Source organism: Nicotiana attenuata, unplaced genomic scaffold (genome assembly GCF_001879085.1).
Source record: "Nicotiana attenuata strain UT unplaced genomic scaffold, NIATTr2, whole genome shotgun sequence".
Lineage (NCBI taxonomy): Eukaryota > Viridiplantae > Streptophyta > Magnoliopsida > Solanales > Solanaceae > Nicotiana > Nicotiana attenuata.
In genome coordinates, this window is record NW_017676280.1 from 18300 (window position 1) to 31369 (window position 13070).

The 13070-nt window shown below is 34.5% G+C and overlaps 1 protein-coding gene across 2 annotated transcripts; it reads left to right on the forward strand.

Annotated features, from left to right (window-relative positions):
• Positions 1-10059: 10059 nt before the first annotated feature.
• On the forward strand, positions 10060-12371 carry LOC109220898 (F-box protein At5g65850-like). Of its 2 annotated transcripts, none has more exons than XM_019385366.1 (2): positions 10060-10531; positions 12074-12371. In XM_019385366.1, exons 1-2 carry the CDS (start codon positions 10082-10084, stop codon positions 12149-12151), a joined length of 528 nt encoding a protein of 175 aa, XP_019240911.1. In that variant the 5' UTR covers positions 10060-10081; the 3' UTR covers positions 12152-12371. The 2 variants fall into 2 exon arrangements, with proteins under 2 accessions (XP_019240911.1, XP_019240913.1); XM_019385368.1 differs by having other exon boundaries at positions 12079-12371.
• The last annotated feature ends 699 nt before the right edge of the window (positions 12372-13070 follow it).

The following is a 13070-nucleotide window of genomic DNA, read 5'->3' on the forward strand; positions in this document are numbered from 1 at the left end:
AAAATCAAAACCTTATTGAAACGATAACGATAAGCATATGTACGAATCGATAATCGATAAGTAATTATCGATAAGGGTCAAAATCGAATCGATAAATCGAATGCACACCCCTAATACAAGCGAGCACTTTCCATTGCTTAGAAGGAAGGGTAAAACAGTCTTTTTCCTATTAGTAGTGGCTACTTTTGCTAAGCATTATAATTAGTGGATAAAAATTAAAGACACCCTTAATTAGTGGCTACTACACGCCATTTTTACCAAGAATCACCATATTTTCCATAGTACTCAACAACACGGTCAGACCTCACTATCTTAATGGACTTCCCAACTTATTTTTCAACTTCAGTCTTGTAAATTTTAAACTTATCAAGTGCTTCAGATTTTTCTTTTAAAAGATATATAACAGTATCTTGAAAAGTCATTAATAAAAGTAATAAAATACTTATTATTGGTCAAAGTAGGTACATAAGGTCCACTAATACCAATATGAATAATTTCTAAGAATTCAGAGCTTCTAGTGGAACCCTTTCTCTTAACCTTGGTCATTTTACCCTTAACACAATCCACACAGATTTCAAAATCTTTTGGATCAAGAACAGGTAAAATATTTTCCTTTACCAATCGTTCAATTATTTCTTTAGAAATATGACTAAGACGCCTATGCCATAACAGGTAAGACGTTTTAGTCATAGCAGATCTTTTGTGGGTAATATTTTTAACATGCATTGCAGAAAATTTTTTTATTCAACACATTTAAGCAATATAGACTATCAAAAAGGCATCAGCAACAACATGTGAATCATAGGAAATTTTAAAAATACCATTATTTTGTTGAAATGAATAACCAGCTTTGTCCAAAAGTGAAACTGGAACTAATTTTCATCTCATAGACGGTACAAAAAATAATATTTTCTAAATGAATACTAAAATTATTTTTAAAAGGTAAAATAGATATCTTATAAACTCTACTTTTGCTTTGAGTCAATTGCCCATAATAACACTGGCTTCATCCTCTTTTGACTTCCGTCTACTTACTAGATACTTCAAGTCATTGGTTACATGAACAGTTGCACCAATATCCAACCACCAGGAATTTAAAGGAACATGAACAAGACTAGTTTCAAAGTAGACAAAAGCCAAAAGATTACCTGATTTCTTTTTCAGAGAACAACCAGCTTTCTTATGACCTACTTGTTTGTAGTCCCAGCACTTGATTTCTTTCTTAATTATAACTTGAGGGATAATCCAAAAGGATTATGAGACTGACCTTGGTTAACACCAAGTTTATTAGTCTGACCACTATTACCACCTCGATGATGAGACTGACCATGTTTCTTTTTATGAAATTTGGGTCCACCTTTTCTTTTATAAGAGGGATAATCAGCTGATATAGACGAACTAACATGGTTCACTACACCCTCAACTTTCTTCTTTTAGATATTCCCTTCCTCTACCACACAAACACCACACAAACAGTAATAAGCTCATCAACACTCCACTTATCTTTTTATGCATTATAGGTTGTCTTAAGCTGGTTAAACTGCCCAAGAAAGGACCTTAGATATTGGTGAACAAGAAAATCATTGGTAATGGTTACACCTAAATTATTCAGTTTGGTAGCAATGTTAACCAATTTCATAATATGATCACGGACACTACCTACAAAGTCATACTTTATGATAGACAGGGAATCAATCAGGCTAACTATCTCAGCTTTATCAGATTCTAGGAATTTTATTACATCCCGTACTTTAATATTAGGATGAGTCGTAGTAATCCATATGAGCTTGATGAGATTACGACCATTCATGAGGTTATAAAAGATATGTTTCGTCTTTAAATTTTGAGTTGTTTTAAATATCAGATGATTAAGGATAGAATCAGCATTCACGTATAAAATATTTTTCTTCCAAAATCAACTTTTCGACCAGATAATATGTATATGTATCCAAAAAACAAAGAATTCTAAATATTCTCTGCTAATGTTAATAGCTCTTTGGAAAAGAAATTTTATTCTAAGAATGAATATTACTGGAGTAGTATTTTTCAACTATCAAATTATCACATCCTGGTTTGTTGACGACGTGCATTTTTGTGTTTTTAATGTGGCGATGACAGTTGAAGAGCTTTTTAATTTGTCCTTTAAGCTCTAATCTAATATATCCACAAGAGTATAAAAGGTAAAGGTAAGTTGTTGTTGTCTTCTTCTAGTATGCTTCAGTGTACATGCTTGTTGCACCCTGCAAGTTTAACAACTTTGATACCGTTATATATATATTTGATATGATTTGAGTGGAATATTTTTGTATAATAATTTTTTTTTTAAAAATACGATTTTATATAGTTATTAATATTACTACTTTCGAATATGTTTCAAATTATACACATAATATGAGAAACGTTTATAAGATTTTCTTTATTGTAAGTATATGAATTATTTTTTTTTCACAAGAAAAGAAGGTTATCTTTTTTTATAATTTTAAGAATTAAGCGTACGAAAATTTTACTCTTTATTTGAGATTAGGAAAAATATAAGTTGAGAAAGTATATGTATTTTTACATGGATGTTTTAATGAAATAATAGTGTATGTATTTATTTTATATGGTATCACGCGACCATGATAGTAGGATGTATAAAGTGTATGAAAAATAAGTAGAATTTTAAGTAATTTGAAATAATTCTTAATTATGCAGGTAATTGGTTAATTACCGGGTAACGAGACACTACCTAATTACCCAATAAGTGAATAAAGATTAACATTTCTCACCCCCACCCCCACGTGGCAGCACCCCTTAGAGCATATGTATGACTCCTCAGTCATTGTATTAGGTGGCAAGGTTAGATCTCTGTCACTAGGGATGGACATAGTTTGGGCAAACCCGAAATCCGAATTTCTTAGATTTTTGGTTTGGATATTCGAATTACGGATTGGATTTTGGATTTAATTTTTAAATTTTTTGAATTTCGGATTGGAACTGCTCGAACGCCCACCCTTATCTGTCACGGGGAAAACCACTGGAATTGATCAACAGTAGTTGAGACCCTGCAGAAAGAAGTGGAGAATAACATTTGGTATGTCATTACTCCTTGATCATAAAGTTGCTGTTGCAGTCTCTCCTGAGTACTTATCTAAATTGGAAAGGTCAATAGGTGGTAGTGTTCTTTTACGAAGGTCTAATAGTTTTCCCGAGTTGGCTAGGTAAGACTGTTCCGGATCAGTACCAAATGAAAGACAATTGAAATACTAATTTGTCGCCCCAAAAAAAAAAAAACAGAATATGGCTTGCTTTTTCAACTTCAAATCCAATTTTGGAGTTAGTGATCTCATCGCTGTAAAAGCAACATTTTTTTTCCTCAATGACTTGGTGAATGAGCCATCAGGATCAGTTTTGCTAAAATATCTCCTAAACGAGCTCTTTTGAAGCTCCTCTTTATGCACAAAAATAACAAACAAAGCCATTTATTTTCTTGTGGCTCAGTATCTGTTAAGTTTTGTGAACATCTCTTGTGTTTTGGTATCTCTCACTTTAAAGATGTGCTTTCTACAATTTTTTTTATATTTCAAAATAACAAGAGCCAATCTTTTCAGAAGTTCAGAATACTTAAAGACTTGGGATTCTCCAATTAACAAAGTAGCTACTAGGCTGGATTATGGGATGTATTGGTTGCTGGATTATACTCTATAACATGTAAAGATACTCCAGGTTTATGATAGAAAACAATTCATTCGGTTGGCCTGGGAATTGAGGTATCAATTTAAGATTTTGCAGTACTGCTGCTCTAGATTATGGCAACATGGATACTGGAGAACCCAAGTTAGCTATGTTAAGGCTATTCCTTCTTTCTTTTTGGCATGATCCAAATGATACAAACGAAACGAGCAAACGCACAGCTTTCATAAATAACTCTATTCATAGAAGTATTAGAGGTGCCTATGTTCTTGTATTCCCATGTGTGTTATTATTACATCTTCTGTTCATGGGTCTCAGAAAAATACGTAAGTTGGAAAAAAGTTTATTTCATGATATTAATCAGAGGTATAATGATCTTATGACGTTTCGAGAAGTTTTATTAACGTACTTCTCATGCATTGCATTCATTTACATGTGCATTTACCCATGACCCAGACGGCGTTATATACGCCTATATATGTATATATATATATTGTATATGGGATATGGGAAAAGGTTACGGCGTTATATACGCATCACCACCTGATCAGCTGGTATACGATGATGATTTTGCACACAGTGGCTGAAATGATATGATGGGATGCCCTCAGAGGCTTGATGATGTTATGTACGTACAAACCTATGCATTACATGACATTTATACGCATATGCATGATACTACAAATATTTCATGATTTACAGAGCTATCCAGACTTACAGGTTGAGTCCTTTACTCCATGTTTCTTCCATGTCTTTATTTAATGTTGACTTACTGTTATGTTTCGGTTCGCCTTACATACTCAGTACATTATTCGTACTGACGTCCTTTTGTTGGGGACGCTGCATTCATGCCTGCAGGTATAGATAATCAGTTTGACCATCCCTCACAGTAGACGACATCGACATTCAGCGAAGGATCGGTAAGACTCCACCTCATTCGGAGGGCAGCCGAGTCTATGAGTCATCGCGTCAGAATTTTGCTACACTTATTGGTAGGCCGGTACCCTGTCCCATTTGATGTCAAATAATCTTAGAGGATTTGTAGACAGAGGTTCATTTTGTACAGTATGTTAGAGGCCTTGACGGCCCATATGTATTCTTGTTTTAAGAAAAATAATTTAGTGATATAGTGTTTTTCCCACTTACGCTTGTACCGAGTTGTGGCCATGTTGGCCCATGATAGTTACAAAGAAAAAAGAAAGTTGCAGAGTGGTTCGCTCGGGCCAATGAGGCACCGGGTGCCAGCCACGCCTCCCCAGGTTTGGGGAGTGACAAATTTCTATCCAATGACTCTCAAGAAATTCTTTACATTTCCATTATCCTTGAATTGCACCTTTTATGTGATCAGAAATGGATCTCTTCATGATCATAAGGCTCAATTTGTTAGCCTTCATCCATTTCTCGTACTTAGCCTTTTCATCAGCAGTGTTGTAGATTCAGCAGGTCTCGATTCAGCCAATGCAAAGTCCAGGCCCATCAGACCTAATATTATTTCAACATCATGTTTCCACTTCTTGTAGCTGCTACTGGTCAGAGTTTCAATGGAATTCAACTGAGTAGTCATGTTGTTAACAGGTGTATAAGCACACAACACAAAAATTAGATAAAAATATGGGCATGAACACATAAATTAAAAGAGTCAAATACATCTATTGCACCCTTCCTTTGGGTGGAAGATACAACTGTCTCCCCTTTAAGGACCAAGGAGTCCAAGGAATTCATTGAATCCTCACCTTTAGGCAAGAGATACAAAACCTTCTCCCCACATCATTAAATAGTACAAGGCATACGTTGTATCCTTCCTTTAGGTAAGAGAGACAAAACCTCCTGCTATAACAAAATGTCCTTTTTTATACACATGAAAATTCTAGATATTATGTTCCTCCTTTAGGTGGAAAATACAATATCTATCCTCATCAATTAATTTAGCGTCACTAATATCCAAAGGAAAACCTCCAACACTAGTGTACACTTATATAGGACAATTTTAGACATGGTGCATTGAGAATATTATGATGACTCAAATAAACAGACCACTTTAGTGAAAGCTATCTATTAATCATAGATCTAAATCCATGTATAATATTTTTCACATGTATAAAGTTCTAAGAATTTTCAATGACTCCAAATAAATAGACCGCTTTGATGGAAACTATTTATTAATCATAAATTCCTATTTAAATAATACCATATACATGTGACATAAATTACGCCCATACATCTAAACCTTTTGAATATTAATTTCTTCCACTCTCTAACTAATATTAAATAGGTCTCAACAATAGTTTATTGCATTAATATATTACAGTACGCCAATAAACAAGCATAACCATTATAATGATCAAACACAAACCAAAGCATTTGATCAACTAATAAATGAAAATTGAGGAATCTCATAAACAAGTCAGATTAATTCTGACTAAGCATTCCACGTTTCTTAGAGTGGTAGTAACTTTAAATTTTATAATTAATGCATAGATTTGTGAGTTAAGGATTTCACATAATAAAAGGGACAATCAGTTATAATTAGAGGACAAATATAAGTCCATCTTTAAAAACACTACGTTAGAGCAATGCTTCAATGAAAACCCCATTAGAACCGCCGCCGTCATGCATACAATTCCAAACAGTGAAATCTAAAATTGTTTCATCATGCATCGTCGCACTCCTTCGACGCTACTGATAGCAAGTTCTTAAACCAAAACAGCCGTAAAATAATTTTTTGTTACGCTGTACCACTGTTCGAAATAGACGCGCGCGCATATATATATATATATATATATATATATATATATATATATATATATATATATATATATATATATATATATATATATATTGTGAAACCCAAGACTAATTAATCCCAAACTATGGGTGGCTCTGGTACCAACTGTTAGATTATTATTCCCTCCGTTTCAATTTATGTGAACCCATTTGACTGGGTACGGAATTTAAGAAAAGAGATAAGACTTTTAAACTTATGTAAAATGAGGCAGATCAATTTTGTGTGGCTATAAATCATTGCATAAAAGTAAATTGTTACCAAATAAGGAAAGAGATCATTCTTTTTGGCACGGACTAAAAAGGAAATAGGTTCACATAAATTGAAACGGACAGAGTGGTGGTATCTGCTAATGTCGAGCAGGTGAGGGTTAAAGTACGAGTAATCAGGAGTTGTCAGCATACATGTATCATGTGAAGAATTATCATGGGTGTTAGTAGGAGTACGAGAATGACATGAGTAGACTTGGAGAGGAGGAGGACTGACTTGTGATATAGGAAATATATGACTTAGTAGTTTGTCTTATCCAGTATTCTAAAAAGCCACACTAGGAAGAATAAGGAAAGGATGATTGAGAGAATTGTTAAGTCTGATTATTCCCTCAAGTTTGAATGGGCATTTATACTAAGTACGTACATTATTGTGTCGGTAATTTACATGTTTTTGGCAAAATTACATCTCCTAATCTAGGTAAAATTACGTTGGTAATTTACATGTTAGTTCTCATAAAAACTCGGGACTAATAGGTATGTATCAACTGGTCGCCATAAGCATCTTAACCAGGGAAATTCATGAAGACATTGTTGTTTGTTTCTCTCACATGTGCTTGGAGCATACAATAGAGTGACAGACGGTTTTGCAGGAGCTTCTCCAGTCCTGTATATTTTTCTTCATGAGTTATCCATCATGCGTATGAGAACCAATAGTTAGTTATGAGAAACAAGCATGGCCAAGAAAATGGTATGAGCTGGCAATGCATCTATAGCATAGATAATTTACTCATCTACTTATTGCCAATGTTTCTGCTGCTTTAATTTCATGCATCGAACTCCATGACTGAAAAGTGGCATGCCTCTATTCTGGTAATAATTTCTAGTACTCTCTTCTTGCTCTCAGTATTTCATGTGCTCGATTAAGCTTTTCAACTCAATCGACAGTGCACACCAGCTGGATGAGTGTTGCTCCTACCCTTGGCTTGGCGTTTATTTAAAAATGTTCTTGATTGCATTTCAGAAGCATTAGTTGTTAAGAATGCTAAATCTACTGTTAGGAGCTTTAAAAAAACCAAACGGGTGGCAATACCAATTTTCAGATAGAATTTGCTTCGAAGAGTGATTTTTCCCTCTCTCACGCACAAATCTTTATCCCTCGAAGATGGTACACAGTTAAAATCATGATTTTGTATGATTGTTTGTTAAACACGTTCCTTCAACAATTAAACTGTTCTTCATTTACTGCAACTATACAGTTCTGGAAGAATGGCGTAAGCGAAAGATGGAAAGAGCCAGACAACGTGAACTTGAAAAGAATGGAACCACCATCTAACAGTCATAAATCTTTGAGGGGGTTAAGAACCTGGGGTCATTTGATCGTTACAGCTCGTATTATCAGATTTATCAACTGTATCTATGCTATCATTGATTTGTATATTGTCCTGTATCCAGATCTGCAGCACTCAACAATTTTACGCAACATGTAAAGTTTCTCCCTATATTATGATCTCCTAGACTTTGAATTTGGATGTTTCTCTTTTGCTAAATTATGTCAGCGCAACGCAATTGCTCTGAGGGGAGATGCTCTCAGCTCTTGCTTTAGCTTTGACTTCACCAACACAATGGAAGTTAATCCTATAGTTGTCCTAACGTTAAACAAAGCTGTATTAGATTTCTATAATAAAAACATGAGTCACAAGTGTAGGACTTTAGATCCAGAAAAAGCAAAAGGCTTTTACATTCCGTTGATATTGGAAAATTCTTGTTCAATTATTAAGCCAATGATCAAGACCGAAAGAGAGAAATGCTTCTTGATAGAGACCATTTTATTATGCTTAGTAGATAAACTTGGGATTTTATTTTGTGGGACAATGCATTGCTGAAAGTATATCCAACCAGCATATCTGGGAAACGTGATCGAATGTCGACACAGAAAGAAAGGTTTATCTTATTCTTTATACAATACACACGTACTATGATTCATTGCTTCTTTCCTCTAGAATCTAGATTGAGTTATCTTATCGGTTCGGTTATTGGTTTAGCATATTTATAAACCGATAATCGATATGCCAAATCGATAACAATCACAATCGAGCCGAACCGATCGATGTTCACCCCTATTTGTTTGTTCCGTTTATAGCTTGAAGTAAAACAATTTTTTTTAAAAAGGACAGCCCGGTGCACAAAGCATCCTGAATTCGCGTTGGGTCTGGGGAAGGGTCGCATCCCAAGGGGTGTGATGTAGTCACGTAGACAGTCTGCCCAATGCAAGCATTAATGGCTGCTTTTATATCTCATTCTGTAGCTAATTTATCAAGTCTATAATTATCCAGTAAGTTGACACGTCACTGTCCATGTAAGCATTATGTAACTGTCAACTCAGCACCATGTCGAAGTTACGTTCTGCTAAAGGTGGTCGACTGGTCGATTGATCATCCTTCGTCTAAAAATTATATTGTGTATACATGTAAAATATAAGGATTTAGCGGTATATAACATACATTGAACGCCTTTTTCGGGAATTTTTGTTTTACTTTTTCCAAATTTTAACACCATTGGAGAAATTTCTAGCTTTGTTACTGATGTTATTGTCCAGTTAGCTTCCTCGTCATTATCCAATGAGGCAATGATGCGTCATAAAATAGCTTATTTCGATATACTTGACTTGATTTTCCAGTTTCTTTTACAAACTCAAGTTGATTCATTGCTTTAAATTCGAAAGCCAAGGGAATTGATAAAAGTCCGGAACAATGAAAAGTCCTCTTTTTTGAAACAACCGATTTGGTGTGGTGGGATTGTTTCCTATTTTTCTTTTCAATTATGCCCTAACTTATTACTCCAGAATTCTATTTTACCCTTTACCTTTTTTTCTATTTTAACTCCAAATCTCCAACTTATAACCTACTTTATTTTTTTCAAGAACTTATGCCACCGACGTTAAAGATGTTTTGCCGCCTTCTGTTTTATTTTTTCTTCTAATTTGCTTTTAGCTCAATCCTAATTAGTTGTGCTCCTTCGTTTTGCCTTCTTCTTTCTCGCTCCTTTGTTCTGCTTTCTTAAGGTGTTTTGCCTTTTTCTGTTTTGTTTTTTAAAATTATTTTTATGCATAATTTTAATAAATTTAATATTTAAACAATTGAGGGTATTTTAGTCAACTTTTCCGATACAGTACAGTACGATACAGTCAAACAAAACAACAAAGTATTATTTAACAATAGCAAACAATACAATCTATCCAAACATTGTATTTATAAAACGATACGATACAATACAATACAATACATTATAAAACGATTAGAAACAATGATCCAAACAAAGTGTAAATTAAAGGCTTTTGGCATCTTTTTCGTAGTTTTTATAAGCAAACCAAAAGGAAATAAAAGTTTTAGAAGGAAAAGGAGAGGTGAAAACACTAATGAGGCATTCCATCACTGTTCGCTTCAGCCGCACGCCAAGGCGTCCAATGAAGAAGAAGATGAATTCTACGGGAAGAAAACTGTCAATTCCTCAAGAAATCATGTATGAAATATTCTCGTGGCTTCCTGTTAAATCTTTAGTGCGTTTCAAATGTGTTACCAAATTTTGTAATTCCCTTGCAACCGAATCCGATTTTTTGAATATCCATGTACGTCGCTCTATGACCCGTCCTGGTGGAACAGAGTTCTTTTCGCACGAAACGAGACCAGTTTTTTACACTACTGGACAAATTGAAGATGGAAGAGCCTCTGCCTCCCTTCTTCAAATTGATGATTTCTACTACCATGCCCCTGCATATTCTGGTTTGGATTACGTTAATGGTTTATTTTGCTTTTGGGGACCAACATTTGCTGGACCTGCAGCGATTTTCAATCCCAGTAAAGGAGAAGTAAGATTTCTTCCCAACCTAAATAATGACTTTGTTCAGTGTAACTATTCATTAGGTTTTGAATCAGAAGAAAAGAAGTACAAAGTTCTTTTGACAACTAAGCATGTTCGAGAAGGATACAATAAATATTGGATTTTAACTTTAGGCGTAGACAAATTATGGAGAGAGATTAAAAGTATTTATCCTCGTGTTCTATGCATGCCTGGGGTTTGTATTAGTGGAGTTATTTATCGATTTGTTTACCATAAGGGTCAACTTGCTATAGATGCATTTGATGTTAAATCTGAAAAATTTAAAATTGTTGGATCGTGGAAAAACTCGCATGATTACAAGTTGATGGAGATGAAGGGTAAACTAGCAGTCATGGATTATGAAAAACACACATGTGGACACATCTTCTTGTGGATTTTAGAACATAATCCAAAAAAACAATGGAAGAATCATATCATTCAGTTTTCATGTTACGACATACAATTAATTAGTACTATATCATCATGCACGCCCCGTGATGGGCAGATTGTATTCATTATGAACTCAAGACTGGAAAATTCTTATATGTGTTATGATGTCATGGAAAAGAGCTGGAGAGCATTAAGTATCAAGGAGCTTCCTAAGGAGAGCAACATCCAACGCTTTCTAAATTACATAGAAAGTCTCTTCCCATTAAGAAAATTTTAAATACCTGTTATTTTAAACTGGTAGTCATTTTGACTTGTGTATTCGATTTGGATTATAAGCCTATGAGATCCTAGCATTTAGTGTTAAACTAGTCTCCCCATTGCTTTTGAGTTCTTGTCTTTTTGGAATTTTCTTTTATTCCCCTCCCTCGTAATTCCCCTTTGATCCCCCTTAGTTGGAGCTATATTGCTCCTTTGATGACTCGAACTCATGACCCTGGATTGTAGGTGGGGGTGTTGACCATTTTGAGCAACCCCTCTTGTCGTTCTAGTTTTTATGGGATTGTTAATTTTCTAAAGAACCTGCAGCAGGCAATCAATCTCACAAGCTAAGCAAGCTAAGAAATTCGTTTCTTATGCTATAGTTATCGGTTAGTCATTTTATAGCTTGTGCTATTAAGTTGAAAGCATCAATCAAGCTACTAATTAAATGCGTTTTGAAATTTCTATCCATTTAATTTGTTTATCCGGAGAAGTAAGAAAAAGATGAGTCAGATCATACTTGTGTTTAGGACTGCAAAATTTACAAAATGTTTGAAGTATCTTTCTGACGGAGGCGGATGAAGTCTTATAACATCGGGGTCATCTGAATTGTGGGAGCTGATAATGGCTCTAGAGATTCTTGTTTCTCTTCAGCATGATCACCGTGTTTGTTCGCTTTCTCCATATTTCTGGCATTACTAGAATCCATGATTCCCAAGATTTTTTCTTAGAATATGTAATACTGGCTCACCCTCAGCTCCTACTTAAAGTATTGGCATTGAAAAACTGCTCAAGCAGACAATGCATTATCATTTAACATGTAATCACAGTTATTTTCACCACACTCACTATCATGATTCTAATATACATTTACATGATGAAGAACAGAGTCATAAAGAAATCAATCAGCAGCAGAAGCTCGCGACAAGAAGTCAATAACTATCATGGCGGCTCCAATTGATTAGATTGTTAGCCAGAGTTTTGCAGAATAATTCTTAAAGCATTCTGCACTCTAAATCTAATATCAGGATATGCCTGAAGAGTGAAGAGATAGCCGAATAATTTTTTTTAATCACCTCATACTAAATTTGCAGTTTCACTAGGTTGCTCGATGATCCCAAGAATACAAATGCTGAAATTCTTGCTCTGGCAATTTTGAAAGCATATAGTGTTCAATATTAGTTGCTATCACATTGTATTATTTCTTAAAGAGTTTAAGTTCTATGCACTTAGGTGTAAATAATATCTATACAATTGTCATTTATAAGGTAATTACAGGTAAATCTCACAACAAACATTAATTCATTACCCAGTAAAAAGGTTAAAGAACATGTTCTATATATAAGAGGTTAAAGGTTAAGAAAAACAAAGTAGGGATTTACCTGTGCATTTCATTCCGGCTTTGATCAGATGAATAATACCATAGAGAAGAAGAATTTACTTATATACGTGATCATACTTCTGATGAGTTTTTGTATGTAAAATCCTCCACATATTGGTAGTGAACCTCAAAACAACCAGCATTAGGACTAAACTAAGCTAAATACTCATCGAAAGAATCTATAAAATTTGGTAAATTTGCTACTCCGATCCCTCAATGACCACCATTATGAAAGGATTGAGGCTTTTAATAAGCTCAATATATCAAAGCTTCCAGGTTCTTAGGCCAAGCTAACATAGTCGAAAGCATTGTATCTGAGTATACTGCGACGACTTCATTAGCCTCTACTTCAAAGGAATCTGTCGTAAGATTCTTCAGTTCTGAAACAACTGTTTTGAAGCAATAAGATACATTTAAATGTTGAATTTCTTGCTATTCTTTTTAGACCTTCCAACAGCACTTATTTTGAGATGCTCGAGTGGGCATTCGTCTCAATCAG

Coding starts and splice junctions, on each gene's coding strand:
- LOC109220898 (XM_019385366.1), top strand. CDS start 10,082: ATGAGGCATTCCATCACTGTTCGCTTCAGCCGCACGCCAAGGCGTCCA. Junction 10,532..12,073: donor TCAATCCCAGTAAAGGAGAA/GTAAGATTTCTT, acceptor TACATGATGAAG/AACAGAGTCATAAAGAAATC.